The sequence below is a fragment of the Ischnura elegans genome, chromosome 11 (genome assembly GCF_921293095.1).
Source record: "Ischnura elegans chromosome 11, ioIscEleg1.1, whole genome shotgun sequence".
NCBI lineage: Eukaryota > Metazoa > Arthropoda > Insecta > Odonata > Coenagrionidae > Ischnura > Ischnura elegans.
The window spans coordinates 46,316,855-46,339,900 of NC_060256.1; the positions used below are offsets into that span (position 1 = coordinate 46,316,855).

Below are 23,046 nucleotides of genomic sequence, written 5' to 3' on the forward strand. Positions count from 1 at the left end.
CCAAAGTAGATGTAAGAAAGATAAGCAGTGTAAATCATTAAATTCCTTGTTTCACTCTCTACTGAGCCAAAAAAGTGATTGCAGCGAACGAACCCACGAATAATTATTTGTGTTTATTAGAACTTTCTAAAGCTGCAAAAATAGAGTCCTTAAGTTTTACTAATAACGAGAAAACTCTAACTAGAACTGCGAAAAATTAAATACCTGTGCGAGGCAACGCATAAATGGAGAAATGATAACAAAAACACTGGATAAAGAATAATCCAAATTATTGCTTTTTATCACACCATAGTTATGTTCTAAAAATCCATAATTATATAGGAGTCAAACTGAGACATACAGTCAACAATAATAATAAATGAGCACACAATCTGTAATTCTACTCTTATCCCTTCAATGTTAGATATGAACCAATCAACACATGTGGCGCCAAAAGTAGAAACTCCAAAGATAATGATTTTATGATAAAAGACATATAGTTAGAAAAAATGCAATCACGTATCCTGGAGAATTTTCCCATTTCGACAGATGTGTAGTGCGATGTGGCAGATGTTTAGATATTTCGACAGATGTGCCGAAAAAAGCAGAAACGCGAAAGAGAATGATTTTATGATAAAATAATTTGACTTTTACTTAGAAAAAAAAATAAATCACGCATCCCGGAGAATTTTCCCAGACGTCATCGCGAAAATTTCTCCGAATACCCTTCATAGGAATGCTAATTTATTTTCTATAACTCGGGGACTTCAATTTGGGGATGTGTGCGCCAACAAAAAACGAAAGTGAAAGAATAAACGTATTAAAATGCATCATACACAATGAGTATCAAATCAACGCCATCCTATGGAGTCAATAAATACTATTCTTTCCCTCAGAATCAATCCTTTCATTTGTCAACCAACCCTTCAGCGTCAGATGGGATCCCATTGTCATGTCTGTCGCCAAAAGCCAAGCGACCAACGAGGCATGAGAGGGGAGGGAGATGATTCCATTCTGTTGGAAATAGTCAGGGGAACAGGGGTACGCCGGGGGTTCTGATAGGGGGTGGGAGAGAGAGGGTTGAGATGCCACCAATGGCCGCGTGGCAGCAACTGATCGAACAAGTTCAGGGGGAATGGGGAGCGGAGGAGAGGGGAGACCTTTGGAAAGGGAAAGGAAGGGAGGCATTGATGACAAGTATCAGCTGTAGGGGGGTCCAAACATTCGAGGAAATTCAACGGAACAGTGGTGTAGTGATGGAAAAACGTCCATCAACATCGATTTTTCGAGCAGTCGATTTTTAATCGGAATGAAAAAGTTCGACTTTTCAACAAAAATCGAAATTTGAACCAAAAGATTCATTTATCGAAAAAATCGATAGTTATTTATTTATTTATTTATATCTCACCAAAAACAGCTCTAGGGCCTTTACATTGGGTTTATAAACAAAAAAATATGTAAATATAGCTAATAAACATGTATAAAAATAATATCATAAATAACAACCGTTTTCAACATATACAATACGTACAAAAGATCGGTGTCAAAAAGATAGACTTTTCACTTGGTTATTAAAACTGGTGCGGGAGGCAAAGATGTCAGGAGAGGAAGAAGCATTGGAGATTGAATTGAAAATAGAAGGTAGGCGGAAAAAGAGGGATCTATGAGATATTGCCAGGCGGAAATTGGGCTGGTGTAGAGCTTCAGTATTGCGGGTTTTGCGAGCAGGAAAGCGTAGTGAAAAGAATGTTAGGAGATAACAAGACCTGAAGGACCCATTCATGATGCGGTAATGAAATTTGATGTCTAATATCAATCTGCGGTGGTTGGGGTGTAACAATCCAAGTGAATGAAGTATTTCGGCACATGAAGAGAATCTGAGGTGAGGTATGCGATGTCAAACTATTGCTGAGAAGAAATTGAGTGGACGGTTGATTAATTTTTGTGTGGTGGGAGAAGCAGTTGACCAAATGGGAGGGCAATATTCAAGGATGGGTTGCACACATCCAATGAAGACTGATTTTAAGGTCTCTAAGTAAGTCTGTAAGTTATGTGATTTTACTTTTTTCCCGGCACATGATTCTAGTGAAATCTTCTCAGGTATTCCACCGGGTGAGTTTCTTGTAGGCGTACGCTTAGATGGCTACCTCTGCCATCGTCCTCAAGGGCTTTCTCTGACAAAATAATCTGGTGGTCGCGTGCAAACATGTATCCATGAAAACTATAGCCTGGATTACACGACCAATTTTTCCGCCCCTCTGTGGGATAGCTCCAGCGATAGCTTTTCAGGGACAAAAGACCTGAGGACGATGACTGAGGCAACAATCTACAGGGTTTCCCATTTATCTTGACCACCATAATTTACTTTTTGTCCAGATGTAAATTCAAAAATGTGTCAAGCAAATGTCCATTAGCCGTCAGGGGTGCATTAATTAGCATGATTGCCTTCCTTGTAGCTTTGTTATTTACAAAGATATGAACAGCGGTATTTATTTTTTAAATGGCACCCTATATTTTTATTTGGCAATTCATTTCCTCCACTTAAAAAAGACATACAGCTGTTCATATATTTGTAAATAACAAAGCTACAAGGAAGGCAGTCATGCTGATTAATGTCCCCGTGACGGCTAATGAACATTTGCTTGACAAATATTTTTGAATTTGCATCTGGACATAAAGTTACTTCGGTTGGTCAAGATAAATGGGACACCCTGTATAGAATGGAACAGAATTTCAACAGCCTGATTACTGAATATCGTATTGTCACCGGAAGAAAGCAAGTGAGAAAAATTTCAAGTCGATCCAACATTGGGAAGTGGGTCAAAAATCAACTAAAAGATTCCATCGATGAAAGCAGACGAGGCAAGTAAAGAAATAGCGTGTGAAAAAAGAGGGATAATTTCCATCTTCGCTCCAAAGAAGAGGGCCACGAGAGGGATATAAAAAGAGGCGACAGTGTCCACACCGTGAAAGTCGTTCAGCATGAGTGCTCCATCCGCCTGATCAATAGTCAACCCTACTTCGCAACCCCTGCAATGGGGAAATGATGGCACGAAAATCCAGGGCAAAATAGTCGCGCTGGTGGTCGCGTGGAAACATGTATCCACGAAAACTACAGCCTGAATAACACGAGCATTTTTTCCGTCCCTCTGAGCGATCGCTACAGCAATAGCTTTTTAGGGACCAAAAAAATGATAATTCATTTTCTGAATCACGCGTTCATTCCCACCGTCCCTTTTTCCATCGCTTTTTCCGTCACTTTCTGTATTCACAACTGTCATTCAATTAAAAGCCAAGTGAATGGTTATAATCGCCGTTAGCGGCCGTGCTTTCTGATTGGCAAAAGGACGGTGCCAGCGATGGTTTAAGTGACGGAAAAAGGGACGTGCCGAGTGATGTAAGAAGGGATAGAAATCCCATCCCTGGAGCCATGCCGGAAAATGATCGAGTGATACGGTTACTTTTCCCGCCATCCCTGGAGCTGTCCCTCTTAAGAGATAGAAAAAATGATCGTATAATTCAGGCTTAACGCTCAGACGTTATCATTTTGATGAATGGTAACAGTGATAGGGATCGCCGTCCCGATTTCCATCATTTGTTGCCATCAAGTTTCCCATCACCAAAGACGTACTTAAAATACAGCGGCAACCAATCAGCGCACGAGAACAACCGCATATTTTGGCAATGCCATAGAGATTTATGAAAACGAATAAGTATATTATATTTAGAGGAATTCTCAAATGACCGCGTGAAACAGAAAATGAAGTTTATACATACCTAGGATGAAGTTCGCCAGTTCGCCATGAAAAACTACTGGGCTTGTTAGGGATTCGAACACGGATCTCTCAGTTGCCACTCTAAGAAGATGGCTTGGCGGTGTAATTGGCTAACAGGCCTGACCGGCAATCGGCAGAATTGGATTCAAATCACGGTTCAGCTTAATATTTTTCATGGCGAACTTCATCCTTATTGTATAAGTATAGCTTGCACCCGTGCGCGCTACTGCGTACAAAGTCACTTGTTCCATGCAGTGCTTAGAAAATGAAGGCTTAAGCAATGATTTCCCCTATCATCGAAAAGCAAAAGCCTACAATAGACAAGGCAGCCTCCCGACACCCCCAAATAAATGGTTCGATGTGGCCCAGGGTAAGAAACCCCCCCCCCCTAATCTGAAAGTGTGATAATCACACGACTGAGGCTTAGTCTGGGGTGGGCTTTACCCTCCCCAATTCAAACCCAACCTTTGAGTTGAATCATTGGCTGAGAGTGAGTCAGAAGCAGTGGCGGATCTATGGGGGTGGGGGCTAAGAGGGACCCCTCCCCTTGGGTATCCAATTTACCCTAGATAGAATGGTAATTTTTTCCGACCCCCACTACTGTTAGAATTTTAACCCCCACTTAGCCCCCCCTTGTCCCTATCCTGGATCCGCCACCGGTCAGAAGTAAGCTTGAATAAATTAGTAAAGGTACCAATTGATGTGCATTCTTTTTGTGGAAAACAAAAAGATTTTGTTAGGTTCAGTTCTATATTTAAAACTGGCACGAAACGGGTTCCATAGCATAGTTACATCTTCAGGTATGCAATGACACCCGGGTCTTAGCAATATAAAAGCTTAAGTTAAATTCTAACAAATCAATAAAATTCCATGAATTTAATTAATTGTAAGTGTAATGCTTCGCATAGATACGTATATCTATGCGAAGGCCGGAAGGAAATTCATGAGGATCACGTGGTTTAAAATAAGTAAATTAAAAAATTATGACAGATGGAAACAGCCATCTGCTTTGACCCCCTCCATAATTAATTTCCCAAACGAGAACTGTGCAAAGTTTTGACAAGATTAAGGGGCATCACGCAAAAAAGGAAAAATAAAGCCATTTCACAACTGGATTTCTCAAAAATCAATAATTTGGAATCCATAACCACACATGCAATCACCGCTTTAATTCTCAAACGAATTCAGGAGGAGATATCTACACGAAATTACGAAAACATTTCTTCCTCTTGCGTTCCTTGCTTAGCCTTTTTCATGTCCTGCACGTGAAAGAAGATGCAAGAATGAGGCAATAACGGAAATGAGAGCCATTAGGCAACAACGTTGGGTGATCAATAATGACCAGACCGAAGGACGATGAAGTTGAATAGGTCTCATAAAAATAAAAACGAAGCAAGACAAGCGGTCTGATATTGCTTTAATGGGAAAGGCGAGGAGAGATCACTACGTGACTAATGGCACGCAAGCGAATGTCAATGAACCCTTTTTCATTACTTACGTTTCCGGACTTCATTCCAATTTCCATAGCCTAGTAGCCAATTTGGAAGACCCCCAACGAGAAAATTAGCGCTGAAAGAACCTTTTGCGAAATAAACCTTATCTGGAGTTGCTTATTGATTTTTGACACACCCAATGAATAGAACTGAAAAACTTTAAATATACCTCAAATTCACTTGAAATGGCAATCTGCTATTTTTAGAATCCACTTCTTTCACCAAGAAAAATCGCTGGTAGTAAATTTTCAAATTTCTAGTGACGAATTTCAAATTGCTTATCATGGCTAGTGACTAAAAATTTAATATCTATCACCCTACCGCGTATGTCTATTTAGTTCCGTAACCTCAAAAGAAATACACTAAGATCTCCTATAATACAATAAACGAACGTAATTAAATCATTAACGCTGACTATTCTCGGATTCAATAAATCAGGGAAGTAATTACATTAGTTACAGAGGAGGAATTTTTCGCAGATTACGCAAAGAAAGATGTCGGTAGAAATGTGATCGCAAAACGTTCAGCTCGAGTTAAATAAAAATTTGTCTTTAATGTAACGAATCAAAGCGATTTAACACAAGGAAAATATCACTTGACACACTGTATTTGAATCTTTTCTTAATATCCATTCACTTCAAGATGGCTTTCACTCCAACAATCACTTATTTATCTCTCATCACCATAGCCACCACCACCATCAAATCAGCAAAAAGAAATCAAAATAAAAACAAACATGCTCACAGGCAAATAAAACAAACAACAAATGAACTCAAGAAAAGAAAACAAACTAAACATATACAAAAGGGATTTCAGTCATAAATACACATACATCAAATGTAATAAGAAGAGGATGATTCTGTAACAAGGAGTAAAGACTTCAAGCGTTTCAACGAAAAATCACGGTCTTGAACGGAAGATGACGCAACAGGCCAATCCAATCATTTACGAAATTTGTGAATTCCTACATCCTTGACGTGGATTTGCCAACATCCTCCACATAATTAGATAAAAAGTCATCACGGTAGGATATTGAAAGACAGAAAAACTTCGAAGGAAAGAGTTGCAAAATACTTATAATCAAACGGAGTACTATCGTGGCATGTTTATCATGATAAGGGCTACCAACGGCTGATTTCCAATGTTTTTTCCTGCTCGACAACCTATTTCCGGAACGAGAATTGCGATAATATTCGACATACTACATAGAGGGATAAATTTTGCAATTCCATCACTCTTTATGATAAAAAAAAACAAATGGGAATCAAACACAGAGAAACGGAAAATATTGGTTTGATGGGAAATCCAGACCTGCCATCAAAGCTTTAGTTTTCATTATATAGAAACAAAACGCAGAAAAAAAAATAATAATAAAATTCTGTTTTTCCAATTAAAAATTACGCTTCCACGTACCATAGTCAAACTTCATGCTTTTAAAATTGCTTACATAATCATTTAAGTCTAAAGAAACTATCACACTAATTTGGTTCATCACTAAAATTATGAATGTAATATTGAGTAAAACATTTTTTAAAGTATGCCATAAGTAAAATAAAAATCTCGAGTGTTTCTGAGCAATCAGTTTCAACGATTTTTCACTGATTTTTTGTCTTCAACGCACAACGATATCATATAAGCAATACGTACGATAAAATAAAAGTACGGTTTAAGGATTAAATGTCATTTGTAACAAAAATAATATTACAGTGGGCAACATCTAACACCTCCTAGCTCGATAATGGTTATCGCTTTATAATATACTGTATTAGGGGAATAAATTGTTTGATGTAGCCAATTGAGGGACATTACGAAGTATCATCATCATCATTAGTCAACAATCCTAAGATTGGTTTGACGCAGCTCTCCATTTCTCTCTCCTATTCGCTAATCTCTTCATAGCTACATATTTATTCTCTTTTACATCCTTTATAACCTGTCCTATATAACTCATTCGGGGCCGTCCCTTGCCCTTTTTCCCTTCCACTTGTCCTTCAACGATCGTCTTCATCAGACCATCGTGCCTCAAAATGTGGCCAACTAAGTTGTCCCTTCTTCTGCTTAATGTTTTTAGGTTACGAAGTATAATATAGTTTAAAAGTTTCTTGTATATGAGGATAATATTTTTATTATTAATAGCTTTCATTTATTGCCTCAATCTAGGATGTAATAAATATATATTCATTATCGAGCTCAAGTTTTTCTGGCCAAATTTGGGAAAACTAAATTTCAACAGTGAAAATTTGTGAGTACTGACGTGGATATTGATCATTAAATATTGATTATCGAAAACAATCATAATTGGCAAGCCTTAGCTCGATAATGACTATGCATTTATTATATCCTAGATTGGGGAAAGAAATGAAATTTATTCATAATTCAGGCAGTAACTTCATTTAAAAAATAATTAAACCGTATTATACGTCATTAACTCTTTCAAGGGGTTTTATCAAACTTTCGCGGTTCTTACACCAGTGAAATCTAATTGGCGCGACAGAACCTCTTGGCGGCGTATTGAAAAGCTTCGGAGAACTGCCGAGGCTACCGAGTGGCGCCACATGCGGACGAATCGGACGAAAACCTCAGCGACTGAGATATCGAAGTACCCATGATCATGCAAAGAGGAGCGGGAGCACGCGATGCGACCAATAAAAAAAGACGAAACCCAGATGGCAAGCTTAGTCACGTGAGTTATGAATGATGGGACAAATTTCTTGGCTCACCACGACCTCATACCTGAGGTTATCCGAGAAGAAGATCTTTATCTTTATCGCAAATTTTACGCTGCGGGACAGAAAATTACTCCTATTTTGGCGAGAATATGAGAGCGACACAAAAAAAAATGAGTGGCGACAAACAACCGCCCATTAAAATTCCATTGCAGGTGGCGTGAAAATCACATACTTGGAGCCAGAGTCGTTAAAAAGATGTTCAGAGCACGATACTGTGTCAAAATAATGGGTGTCCCTCTCCTTTTAAGGTCATATCTCAGACGAAAAAAATCACTCCGATGAGTACCGATCATCACAGAGTCTCATTAAATTTTCAACCATTTTCTTCGCGGAGGCAGCTCATAAAACAACTTAATTCGACCAATTTTTTTTTCAAAAGCGACGCATCCGGGTCAAGTGAATGAAATATTGCCACTTGCACCACAATCCATCCACTCATATTTTCTTCATGAGAATCTTGAAAGTTACCTCTACTTTTGCGCAGTCTCCAGAACAATTAATCAATAAAATTATGGATTTTTTTAAAGTTCCACTTTGCGTAATGACTTCTTCGCATTAATGTGATTAATGTAACCTTGAAAATAACCATATCGGGACTTACAAGATTGCCAGCATGAAATACTGGGTTAAGATTTTCCACAAACAATGCCGCAATCCAACAGGCCTCTTACTTCAATTGCATAAATACCACTACTGAATCACAGTAACTATCATAAGTATACAAGAAACTAAAGTTGAAAATAATGATCATTCCGAAACTCTTTTTCCGTTCAGAAAAAAATAAGCTACACGTTTTAAAACATTTGACATTAAAATAATTAAATTGGTAAAATATTCCACCATTAATGAAATTTTAAATTTAGTCAAAACAAAGTCTTATAGCGATATATTAAAGATGTAGTTGAGATGTCCATAACACCTAGATGAAAATGAAAAGTTATTCTAAAACAAATTTAGACATGTTTAACTGAAGGGAATAGAATTGCCTATTTAAATATCAAAGCATATCGTAATACAACTTTTTAGGAAGGAGACATGGGTGCTAACTCAATGCTAATATCTATTCACCTCTCCGTGGATGATGACTAAATCAATGTAAAAAACCGTTTCGGAGATATTAATTTTTTCCAACTTTTATTATCATTCGTATTTTCCTGTCTTCAGAAACTAACTACAGCCTCATTTCCTACTTAAACTCTGTTCTGGGGTTCCTGGCTTTTGTATTCTTAAGTTCTGGTACGAAATACAATTCATACGCCGAAATCGTACACAGTAAATTTCATTCTTTCATTCTCTAAAGCACGTAATGTGGTAAGGCCATCAAATCCAGCATGCTCGTACGGCAAGAACTCGAAGTATAGATACTTTTAAGAGGTTTAAATATTAAAATTCGAGCAAAATAAAAAAAAAATCACATCATATACCCTCTCTGGGGTTCCTTACATTCTGGATCGAAACACAATTGATACGCCGGAACCATGGGCGTACCCAGAATCAAAACTAAGGGGGGGCAAAACTAGCTGTGGTCGTTAAAGTTGTAACTGTTTTGCACAGAAAAGGTTAATGACGCCAAAATTTTGAGGAAATTATGATAGCCATTTACTAGTTTTTATGATTGATTGCTTGAAAAAATAATGATTTTTCTTTTAGTTCCATGTCTTATACTCATATCATTTTATTCAAAAGGAAAATTTGTTCATAACTTTTGTTTTGAACTAAATTTATTTTCGCTTATAGGGGTGGGGGCAGTTGCCCCCCGTTGGGTACGTCCATGGCCAGAATTGTGCACACTAAATTTCTTTCTCCCATTCAAGAAACCTTATTATGTGGTCAGACAATCAAATCCAGAATGCTCGAACGGCAAGTAGTCGAGGTATGAACCCCCTCACGAGATTAAAAATAAAAATGCAAGTAAAGTTGAGAGAAAAGGCACAACTTCGACCCCCGACGATAGGTATAGAATTACTTATGCTTGACAGAAAATGGCCGTGAAATAAACCATCCTGCGAAAGCGCGCAGTTTTTCATGTTGTTTCAACATGAATTATATAGATTCCACAAGGTAACGCCAGATACCATCTAGTTTACTCACGTATAACTTATGATATCATCTTGAAATATTCAGGATACATAAAGTAAACCCTGTTAAAATCGTATGTCTATCACAAATACTGAAAAATAACACCCTAGAAAATAATAAAAAGGTGTAGGTCGACTCACCGAACGCTCATCTGCCTCTGGATGGCCAGCTTCTTCTCGATCTGCTCGATGGGAAACTGTGGCACTTCGTAGGGGGCCGAGATCTCGTTGGGCAACTCGTGGGCATCTGCCCGGCCCATCGCCCCGCCGCCCATGGCAGCTATGGCTGCGGCCGCTAGTGGCGAGTCGGGTCCACCGGCGTCGCCCTGCCCGGGGGTCGACGCTCCGTCCGGCCCATTCAACTGATTCGGGATCCTCGGGGATCCGCGCGCAACGAAGCTGGAGCTGCTGTGAAAGGACGGACTCTCGCTTCCTGCAACGACGTCAAAAGACACGAGGACCACACTGTCAATCGAGAAGAAGAAATTACCTTTGATTGTAGGTTTTCTCAATTCAGGACCCTAGAAGCCACGCGGTTTTATATATATACTAGCTGACCCGGCGAACTTCGTATCGCCAAACAATCAATGAACTTACAGTTTAGTTACAAGATTTATAAATCAAGAGCGGCTGTATCGTTTTTAATCATGTTTAATTTATTATAATAAAATAAGGATACAAATTCAATAAAACTACGTAAATGAGTATCAAAATTGTTTGTCAGAAAGACATTTTCTTTATTGAATCTACTTATGATGGATCGGAGCACGTTTACACGGATTTTTTCAATGAATTTTCTTACGTTTTAGCTTAAGAAATTTTGGGCATTGTGGTTTTATAAATCAGTTAATGAAATAAAAATTATACGGATTCAGTTGTTGACTATTTGTGCTATTAACCGTAAAAAATGTTTTTAGGTCCAAGTCTGTTGCGTAAACCTTGCCCGTTCACGGAGCAGGTTAACACAACGCCAGGCCGACACTTGACTAATTCTCAACATCGTGTAGGTAAGAAAAGCCCCTATGAAGCAGCATTCGTATCAAATGACTTTAGGCGCGCCAGTTATAGTATCTCTGTTTGGAAAAAATGCACTGCGTAAACAAGCTGCATGCGTAAACGCACAACGGTGTGCCCTACACATTCGGGTTTAATGTCTTGCGTCAAGCACCTTCTGATAAAAAACAGTTTTTGTTTTGTTATCAGGCGCAACATAAAGTGGATGAAGCTAAATAAATATAGCGAAGCGAAGCAGTGACGCAGCGAGGGGTTTTTTTGAGGGATAAACCCCCCCCCCCCCCAAGAGCTCGGAGAATATTTTTATTAAAAAATGACTGACATTTACACTAACTGACTGTCATTCAAAACAAGTCACAGGCGCCCCCTGGTTTGTCCGCAACAATTACACACACCAGAATCTCAAAATTAAAACAATTACACAGTGCCTACACGACATTGCAAAATCCCTCGAACATAATCTATAGACAGACACACAACACGCTGTTACAACCATTATGGAACTACGAAGAAAACCCACACCTTAAATACAGCCGAAATCAGTAAAATACGCGGATGATATCAGTAAAAACTAGTAATACATAAAAATGAGTCGTACATTAAGGTAAAATGGGTACTTCGGAAAACAAAATGCAAATATAAAAAAACTATAATTCTATACTATATTCCTTTACATATATATTCTATATACTATATTCCTTAACCGGCAGATACATGATAGTTGAACGAAAGGGAAAGACAGAGACTGGAGAAGGCTGATATGAATTTTCTAAGGAGAAGCTGCAGGTAATCAAAACTATAAAATGATGAATATGAAACAATGGCAAAAACCTATCTTAAGAGGTGTCTAAAAGTAAATTTCAACGAAGCAAAACCTATGGTCCTAAATGAGAATTTAACGCATCTGGAAACAGAAATAAATATAACCGAAGTCTAGAGTGAGTGCAAGCAATAAGTTGAAACGAATGAAAAATATGATAAATAAATAAAATAATAAAAAAAAATTCTATAGGCCGGCAAGATTAAAATCCGAGGCGAAATGTAAAACAGAGGCGACCTCTAAAATTTTGATAATAAAATTTAAAGGATAGAATGAGCATCGGAGTAAAACACTAACTGTAAAGTACAAAAATAAGTACTCTATATTCACCAAATACAAAAAATAACCATACTTGAGCCAGTTTCCATCGCGAGAAATCGGAGTTACGAAGATTCTATACAGCTTCCACTTACACATTATTCCAACAATAATCATCTAGCAATTTAATCACCTTTTTGTATAAAAAAACACCCATACTATTCACAAATATGCATAGTTTTACACTGCAAACCACCGATTACGTAGATTCAGGGGTGCATATTTAAAAAAAAATATTGGGGGGACAACACTGGGGGTCTTGCCCCGGGAAATTTTATGAATAGTGAGTTTTAATGTTTTGTTTAGCATTTTAGAAGAGGCATATGATCAACATTACGACCCTGAAAACTCGGCTCTGGATAACTCGACACTCCGGGGAAAATCGACAAGCCTCACACATCTTTTCCTCCCACCATAACCAATGGTTGAGGGGGCTTGGGCCATTGGAGTTGGCACCACTGCATAGATTAGAGCGACTACCAAAAAACTAAAATACTAGCGTGATATACAAAAAAAGTAAAAAATCAGAAGTCATTACGCACGGAATTATAGTACACCTATTTTATCGCGTCACAAATGTAAATGTAAATAAATTGAACTCACCATAAAATGAAGTACAGCAGACATAAAAGGAGAGACGATACCCAATAAGCTTTCTAAAACGGAGAAACGGAGATTGAGAGGACGATTTCCAAATAATAACAGATATTTGAAACAAAGTTTCATCTTAAAATACGAGTAAGTCAATAATTCAGATTTTTTAAAATTTAAAGTGCCTTATTACCACTAGAACGTCCAAGACAGAAGAAAAAACATCGATCACATAATCTACATCATCAAAACCATTTACTATCATGCTGTGGGCAGCTATTCGTTTACTAACAACGGTGCCATAGCTACCAATGGCTCGCGAATGACAACAACGTCCGATACTGAATACCACTTCAGGAAATATACGTCAATAAATTCTAATAGAGAATCTTTCTCCACAAAATGTTTCATCACGACCTTGCAACAATAGCACAATGTTAAACATTTGCACATTACCATTAAATAATCACAGTGGTGATTCGTTCAGTGGTTCTTATTGACAAGATATATGTCCTGGCACGAGCACTGCCGAAGGAAACTCTCAATTTTTATTACGCTTCTCTTGGCAGCTCCATTCATCACCATTAAAAGAAGACATGAAGTTAATTAGAATGTCATCATCATCAATAAAAATCAACTGAGCAAATTACCGCTCGTTTCAACTATTCATCCAATGATATGGCTTATAAAACCCTTTCGCGACAGCATTGCCGTAACTTGGCTATTACTTCTCTCAATAAAATTACATGCCGCACTAATATCGAATTCCTTTTATTATTTTTTCGTACTTCGACTCTATTGCTTAATATTTTTCAGGCAATACCAAAAGCCTGCCTTTTATCAACAACCTATAATATGATTTTACATGCTTACTCTTGCAGCTTCATCATCGCCATTAAAAGAAGGCATGAAGTTAATTAGAACTTCATCATCATCAATAAAAATCTGATTTGAGTAATACATACGCTTAGTTTTTTTCTTATAAAAGAAAAAATACTCATTATCGTTAACGCAAAATTAAAAGTAAAAATATTAAAAAAGTAAAATACATAAAAGAGCTATTCAGGCCAAATGCATAATATATATGCATGCAATATATATTAGCATAAATTTTACAGTTAAGAAGTATTAATCAATTTCCAAAAAGTAAGACAACGAACAAATACAAATTGAATTATGTGAAGATTAATTTGAAAATCACAATAACCTTGAATGACAATTCAGTGTGACCTACTGGATGTCAAGGCTCGAGTTCATACTTTCATAAAATTACACTCTCTAATTGGTTTTTATACTTAAATTCTCACCAATAGTTATAGAATTAACGGATAGAATTAATTTTAAAGGCAATGTTTGTTAGCTGGGAAAAATTCTTTTTAATGACATCAATTCACCCTCTTTAGGGCGTTTGCCAAGTCAATCGAAAAAATAATTTCGAAGATAGTAATTTTTCCAACTCAAAGTTCGACTTTCCAAATCCGACTTTGACTGGCATTCAGATTTTTCTTTCTGAATATTTTTACCTAAGCCAATTAGCTGCTCAACTTAGCTGTCATTAGCTATGTATGGAAAAGATAAATTGTGCCCGAAAATGAATGTGCGTCGATATTCCGAAAAATTGGGCGTCTCGGAGTGACGACGATAATGAAAAATAAGCTCTTATAAAAAATTTTTTTTTAAAAACCAGCCTTTATATTTAGATTACAGGGGATGAGCAACGTTTATATATGACACAAAGCAAAAAAACTCAGTGACCCCGAAAAACCAAAAGTGACGTATTAAAAAAGTCACTATATTTATTAAATTTTCAGTGAATGGTAAGCCCCCTATGTTTCAAAATGCCACCCCTATGCTTTTAAATGCCTACCCCTATGTTAAAAATGCCACGAAACACGAAAATCGACCATTTGGAACTTCTTAGATCAAAAACATGTTTTGGGGGGGGGTTGACTGGGGGGTGGTTAAAGGGGGGTTGGAGAGAAAAAGTTATATTTTCATGTATTGTCATCGGAAATGAAGAAGTGTGCAAAATTTCAGCGTTTTTGCTTCACAGGAAGTGAGTCAAATTTGAGTTACAAGATTTGTACCAGACAAACAAACAGACAAACAAACAGACAGGTTGGTGAGTTGATATAAAGACTGTAAAAACGCCAGAAAATGAAGAGCAAAATGATCACAAAGACAGCTCCACTCAAGTCTAATCTCGTCACAAAGTGACCGTCAAAGGTTCGCAGACACAAAAAAATCCTGGCAAGAGCTCTGTTGCGAGCCCGAGGTGGAACCATACCTACGCAGCGCGTCATTTAGCGCCTTGGCCCGCTTGGAAAAGGAAGGAGAGACGAGAGAAGATTTTTGGCTGCGTGGTAATAACGAGTAGACGACACGGCTACTTTGGAGATGTGACGGAGAAAATCGATTTCGATTAACATCGAAAATTGAGTTTTAATATTAAAAAATCGAGGAAATCGAGATCGAGCCGTGATCTTCGAGTTTCGACCCAAACTCGATTATTTAATTTCTATCTGAACCATTTAATCTTAGCAGCATCACTACCGGTCGATGATAACGTCATCCGTCCCGAATGAATTACTTTTCTTTAAGGCCGGTAAATTCAAAAGGCACGCCTTTAATCTTTTAGGAAGCATTTCAATCAGTTCATCTTTCTTTAAAAAAAATTGTGGAGAGGAATATTTCCAAGCGGTGATTCCAAAACTTTTATGTATGAAAAACGCGAAAGGAAACCCGGAAGAATCGTTGCCTACAGATTCTTATATTGTTCAATAGCAACGAGTGACTTTGATATGGATGGAGATCCAGGGAAAGCATATTTTTCGATGACGGAAAGTTAAAATAATCTACAAACTTAAAAAAAACTAATAAGCGGATTAAATTATTGCAATCTTCAACAGTATATTGTGACGTTTTGACAGCAAAAATGAGTACGGCTTTTCTTCGGGAGTCTCGTACGCTCAGAATGTAGCCATATGGTTACGGTGGGCGGGAATGGTTGAACGAGGTTGGTGTGAGAAATGAAGCATTAGTAATATTCAGGAATTATAAACATTTACTCAAAAAATTACTCACCTAAAGGTCACAAAAAATCCACAATGTTATCAGATTCATAGGGCAGCTATAAGGGAGCCAAAAATGTTTATTGATGATAGAATTTAAAGTCGTTCAGAAAAGAATTATATAAGGTTCTTCCTTTAAAGGAAAATCCCTGCTTCTTCTCTAAGTGATAGTAACAGGTTCCAGGGACAACACTTATGGACACAGGCCAGATTTTTAATGAGCTGACTCGAGACTACCAGTCTAATCCAAGTGCAGAGCTAAATAAGTCTCCACTTCATAAATCTATTTCATCACCGCTATTAATTCTATTCTATTATGTAAACTGTAATCGTAAGAAATAGATATTTTGTAAATTATAGTATAAAACGCGTTATTTTGGTAGGCTAATAAACTTTAGACGATAAAATGAGAGCGTATAGTTCTGAAAGTGATACGTAATTAGGATAAAGTTCCGTGCGGGTTTACTAATATAATCATTTGAAAAAAATCTAATTTCGGTTATTTTACAAAGCTTAAGCTATAAAATAAATTTTCAATACCGTGCATAAGTTAGCAGGTGCGAAAGTTGTTATGCTTGAGGAATTAAGACAGTCACCTACTCTTCTCCTGCCTATTCTGTACCTAATGAATGGCGATTACAAGAAACTTACAACAAGAAGTTTAGTGGCATACAGCTGACATCTCACTTTAAGAAAATCATAAATATCGTGCTTGATATTTATCAAACTTCATTTATTAACAGAATATAAATTTATTCGAATAGTCTTCTAAACCGGGCAGACTTCCGAAGTGACAAGATTTCGTGTTTCCCAAAACACAATTTTAGATTTTTATTGACAACGAAAATTTTTATTTTTGATTCGGGTCAAATTCGTAATCACCGACCTCAAAAACAAATATACAGGTACTCTACTTTTGTTTCATTAGGTCACCGTGCCGCACATTCCAACACGCTAAACCACTGTTCGACGCCAGAAAAATATTACTGGATCTACCCTTCACTCAAGGAAAATTCATGAGTCATTTTAATATAACAATCCGGTCCTACGCTTTCGATGCTTTTCCTCTGTGCTATTTGCTATAATTTAACAATGCTTTAGTAAATATTTTTAAACAATGTTTATAGGATAATATGGAGATTTAAGGGTTTGAATTACATCCAAAATCAGTAAATTTTTCTAACGTGTTATGGTATGATGTGTGTTCTTTCCTCTGTGCTATTTACTATACCTTGACACTGCTTTCGTAAACATTTTCAAACAACGTTTATGGTACACCACAGAAATAAAAGGCTTTTAAGTATAAAGTCTGTAAATTACTCTACCGTATAATATTACGATATGTTTTCGTAAGATTCAGCGATAAAACTAAACTTAGACGGCGGAAAAGAACTTAATAAAGCTTAACAAAAGCCTCAAAGAGTTGATGAAGACGGCACCTATGTTTTCTTTCTTTATAATTAATTAATTTCCAAAATATCCTTCCCTTGTCTTCGACCCTAGATTCATTTACCCGCGGTGTTATCCCGATGGCAGCAAACACTCAACCTCGAGACACCTCGCGCATTAACCCGCTTGTCTGGCTCATGGTGAAACTTTTATGTGTATATTTTTTCGTCTCTAATTGAAGCAGCACTATCGCGACTGAAAAGAGCTCGACAAAAACTAGAGAAAAGTATTTCAAAGAAGAAGGCTACAACTTTTATATCTTAAACTTCTTTCTCTGACTTTTCGATCAGTAACCAGCAGGAGATAACGATCTTCAACGATGAAAAATAATGTGAACAGCGGCATAAAATAGTTTGATATACTTCGTAAAGGAGTCCAGGTATAGGTTTGCCAATTTTTTACCTCAAAATTTAAGAACTGTATTTTCCTCAACTACCTTCGACTGTCTGACTGTTTCACCGATGGAATCTTGTCAATGATTTTTAACCCACTTCCCATTGCCGGATAACTATTTTACTACGCATAAGAAGCAAGTACAAAATTCTTCCTCCATAAAAGTCAAAACCTAATGTTCACAATAACGCATTCGAGTGAGTGTAATTACAACGAATTAATGTCGTCTAGACATTAACTCAACAATTTTTACATCTCGAAACTCTTTCCCTGCCTTTTCAACCAGTAAGCAGTAGGAGATAACGATCGTAAATCAGCGTAGAAAATTAATATAAAAAACGACATAAAATAGTTTGATAGACTTCGTAAAGGAGTCTAGGGATAGGTTTACCATTTTTAACCCTCAAAACCTTTTTATTACGCATAAGAAGCAAACAAAATATATAAATCAAAACCTAATGCATAGAAAATCGCAAAAGAAAGGGATAGGAACATATCACGAAAAAAGGACGAGGACAACGGTGCTGTGGTAGATGGAAAAAGACAGAAATCAGAGGGAAAATGCGGCCTGAACCTGAAAACCAAAAATCCATCTCCTTGTTTACAAGATTCTCCTAAACTACCTTCGACTGTCTGACTGTTTTATCGATGGAATCTTGTCAATGATTTTTAACCCACTTCCCGTTTTCGGATTGTCTTGAAATTTACACACTACCTTGCTTCTGATGAAAACAAAAAATGTACTCAATAATCAGGCATTTTAAATTTTGTTCCACTGTGCTCTAGTTAATTAACAAAATATCCACATGGAAAAATATTTTAAAATTTACAAATGCTTGGCAGAAATATCTCTATCAGCTCTTATTTAATCGGTTACATGATTCTCCACCAAAAAGTACAAAATAGGCTTTTGATCACTCGGAAAATTGAGCGTCGGTGCTGATAAGGCTTAAATATTAATATTGCGTGCCAATGTTAACTCACCTATAAGTCCCTTTTACTTACCCTAACCAGAATGCACGCTTTATGCTCCGAGTGATCAAAAGCCATTTTTTTCTTTGATTACATTTTATTCATTTTGAAAACGCATGTTTTTTTTAAATAATTCTCTCTTTTATATTTATTTTCATTATTCGACCTATCCACTAGTTTTAAACTACAAAATATGTTTAGAAAACATGCATAAATTTTCATCGATAACAAAATAACGCAATAAAAATAAAAAAGTAAATAGTTATACATTACACGATTTTTGGCAAGTCGGTTAACTAAAATCGACAAATTTGTTTTTGGGAGGGCTTGGCTAGTATGGCGGTATAGAAAATCCATCCATTTCGTTAAATCAACGAAAAAAGTTTTCTACATAATTCTGGGTGTTAAAATCACAGTTTTGTTGCTCATGAAATGGCCTTCATTTATAGTGAATTTAATACCGTTTTTGTAAAACACAAGATTCTTTAAATCTTTTTTTTTTCAGGTAAATTACATCCTTGGTGTATATCTTCAATCGTTCGCGCAACTGCGTACAAAATCACTTGTTATATGGAGTGCTTACATTATCATTCCTTCCATGGGCGAAAATTTTCATTGAAATGGACACGGAAATCATCGCATTCCGTGGAGAAATGTTTGAAAAGGATGCTCGCCGGCAAACATTGGAAAGAACGACAGAATCCTCAGAAACCTCCACTTGGCAAACGCACCGGACTCTTTATCCTTCTCCCCTCTTCAATTCTTCCTGCCCGCTCCCCAATCTATCTTTGTCTCCCCAATGCTGACCTTTCGTCCTTTTGGGCCCTACGCCCGACTAACCTTTACTACGCGTCTCACCTTCTCGCTTGACAAAGGGTCCGGCGATGAGCTGGCAATGTGTGGAGAAAACACATTTTATTCAAGGAAAGAGAGCGACGAATTCGCGGGACGACAGATGGTTTTACGCATGCAATCGGTTAACGGAAAAAATCGGCAATAAATTTTCATTTACATACATATCGCGCCAGAATTAGCACAAGATTTCACTATCCATACGTCAAGGCACACAAAAAATAAGCGTAGAACCTGGCTAAAGTATACCAGTATAAAATACTTTGTAAATGAACTTTTATAAAAGATGATGGTACATCTATTATAAAATATTTGAAGAGTGAATATTTTATTGAGTTGTACTACACTGCATACAAGATCTACGTCAAAGAAGGTACTTTTTCACTGTTGAACCTAGCTAACTATATTTCATTGTTTACGAATAAATTCAAAAATGGAAGACGAAGAAATCGTTATTCATCATACATCTATTATAAACGATTTAAAGAGTGAATCATTAATGAATGATTATGGACTTGTAATACACTAAATACAAGATATACGTCAAAGAAGGTGCTTTTTCATTGTTGAGCATAGCTATTTTTTATTGTTTTGGATCAAAATTAAAATGTATGACAATGAATTCTTTAACTGTCAAATTACCCTGAGTGCTGTCATCTTGTTACCAATTGTATTAAAAAAGACAAACAACCTTTAAACCCCATTTCATATTTTAAGTAGTTTATATTTTAACGTATAAACTAATACAACTTTTTTCAAATATTGGTTTCTATGCACGTTTAATTTCTTTTTCATTTCTTGAATGCCCAACCAGGAATCTGCATAGATATTATAGAATCTGCAGTGTTTTGACAAAGTTCTAGTCCTTTGTGTCTTTTTTCATAATCTGCATCTCTGCCCTCGCCGTAAATAATGCAATTTTTGCAAATTTTCATGATAAAAATGTGAGAAAATGTTACTCTCGCAACCCAAAATAAATAAGCGATCACTATGCGAAAAGTTCGTACCACTGCCGATGGGATACGAGATTTGTAATCGGCGATGACAGGAATAAGTCGAGTATCCACGATTCGTAACATTCCCACCTACGTATGAGGAGGCACTTGTTGGGGGAGCGCCAGCCCTGTTTGTGTCTTCTCGGGACACTAGTTCGCAGAGGTCGAATTACGACGCGTATAAACCGGAGCACACGGAGGGAGACGGCTAAGCCGCGCGAATGATGAGTTCCTGGCACTGATTTCACCCCTCCAGCATACAACGACACGACGCACAGTGGGGCCAAACCCCACTATAAGTCGACAAAAGACCAAAAATGAAAGTTTGAAATGGGTTTTTTTTAAATATTAGGTTGGGTAATAGGATGTTTAAACTGCATAACAGTGTTATTCACAGGTCGGTAAGTATGCACCTGCGCGTAGAAAAGAGTGTCAAAATGAGAGAATAGCGAGGCACTGGTCCCGTAGACGGAGACGCCTAAATGGACGGTCGATTTTAAACTAAGATTACAGTACAATGGTCCTTTTGATTTTATTTATTTAACTTTCAATCCATCAGAATAAGTATGGAAAATATAAATTTGCTTTTAATGTTTATATTTTGGAGAAAATAGCCGAGAAGAAATTAATTATCATGAATGGAACGTCGTTGATTTTTCACGATGAAATGTTTTATTTAATTAGAGAAAAGTTATATCATCGGACGGAATCGTAAAGTGTTTTTTAGATATATTATTCATTGAAGAATGAGCTAAATAATGAAAAAGAAATCAACTGCCATCGAGTAGCAAAAAGAGTTTTACGATAAAAGATAAGCTGTGCATGTCAAGCCGAAAAGGAATCCATCCGGCCGCTATGGCCGCATAGCAACGGGTAAACTATAATATAAACAGTGTCCATTAAGATATTATTATTTTGTAATAAATAAAATTTGCATGCCTTATATATTTTGTCTACTCATAGATACAAGTGGCTAAGTTTTCTACACTAGGGCTGAGATTTTTGGAATGTAGAGAGGACATTCCCGGGGATCCAACCTATCGTGAATGAAGTGCTCGAAAAGGTTATTTCCGTTCAACTGAGGTGTACTTATTCAATTCCAGAATGCCAATTTAGTACTTTTTCACTTATGCTCAATACACCATATTTTATTGTATTTTATTTTTGAAAGCTAAAATTACCTATTCCATGCAGTATTTTATTTCTTTTTTATTGAACAATGGTACCATAAGTACATGCAAACTAATGAGCAAATATTTATTTTTCTATTAAGCATGAAAGTTTTTGCAAAGATATTGCTAAAATAATTTTGCAAATTTTATATAAGATTTTTTTCGCCCACTAGAATTATTGACGTAATTTTTTAAATTTTTATTAGTTCAAATTTTTATATCCAATCTATTTTTATAACTTATCACGTTATTTTTCAAATTCTAAAAGAAATAACATTGAAAATAAAAATCAAAAACTCGAAAATATTGGAAACTTAATACTGGATTTCATAAAGGCGGTCTCTAAAATATATATCAGAATATTTTAGGGTTGTTAGTAAAAGTTTTGGACTTTTGTCCGTCTAAAGAGGTGTTAGGCCCCACTGTGCGACGTTGGATCAAACGCTCACAAGGGGAGCGTCCGGAATCCGGACCTAAGAATTCGATCAAACTTTACAGTTTTAACCAATAGTTTGAGCAAAAAACGCATTATAATATTTATAGGTGAAATTTATACTCTTCAGAACGTCATTCAAAGATGTATTATCATGGTCTAGTCGTTAAGCTGTTCGTCTGTCAAGCCAAGGTTCCGAAATCTAGCCTGTCGGCATATTATTTCATCGTATCAGTCCCCTTGTTTTTACACACGCCTGCTATTACAATTATTTTCATTGAAAATTTTATTACTTTGCAAGTAATTTTTCCTGTGCATTATGTGGTGTTTTAAAGCGTTTTCTTGAAACTACTGATTGTATAACCTACACTTGAGGTGATTCGAGGACAGAGCCCGATGTGCCGATAACACAGCATGTAAGCTTGAATTCTGAGACCTGGATTTCGCACACACTCCTTGTCAGTGTCGTGACGCGTCGTATCCGCTCCGCGGGTGGAAAGATTGCCTATTGTTATTATTAAAGCATTCTATCGATTAAGGTAGGTTTCCATGGCGTACTTACAAGAATTCTAGGAGCCCCCCCTTCCATCATAAAACTCCCTCTTAAATTCACAATTAGGTCCACTCCTATTCATTCTATCAACAAATCCTGTTCTATTCCTTTCTCTCCCTCGTTTACCTTAAATTCTTCCCTCTAACACTGTTAACCGAACTCGGCCGGCAATAAAGGGATCCGGGTTCGAATCCCGGTCAAGGCGAATGATTTTTCCTCTGAGGATTTTTCGCACAATCGTATGACTTGTTGCCTGCACATAATCGGTAGAATCATATGATTCGTTGCCTTAACATAATCGGGAGAATCATACGATTCGATGCCTACTAAAAAATCATATGATTCTACTAATTTTCAA

The 23,046-nt window shown here is 36.9% G+C and overlaps 1 protein-coding gene across 13 annotated transcripts in view; it reads right to left on the reverse strand.

Annotated features, from left to right (window-relative positions):
• LOC124168485 (AMP deaminase 2) overlaps positions 1–23,046 on the reverse strand; it is a 221,771-nt gene that overhangs the window by 116,077 nt on the left and 82,648 nt on the right. For 11 of the 13 annotated variants that reach the window (XM_046546776.1, XM_046546782.1, XM_046546786.1 and 8 more), the window contains one exon: positions 10,197–10,488. In XM_046546776.1, coding sequence (XP_046402732.1) covers positions 10,197–10,488 — 292 coding nt within the window. Of the gene's footprint in view, positions 1–10,196; positions 10,521–12,810; positions 12,864–12,991; positions 13,076–23,046 lie in introns of those variants that run through there. The other 2 variants (XM_046546779.1, XM_046546788.1) reach the window with 2 other exon arrangements.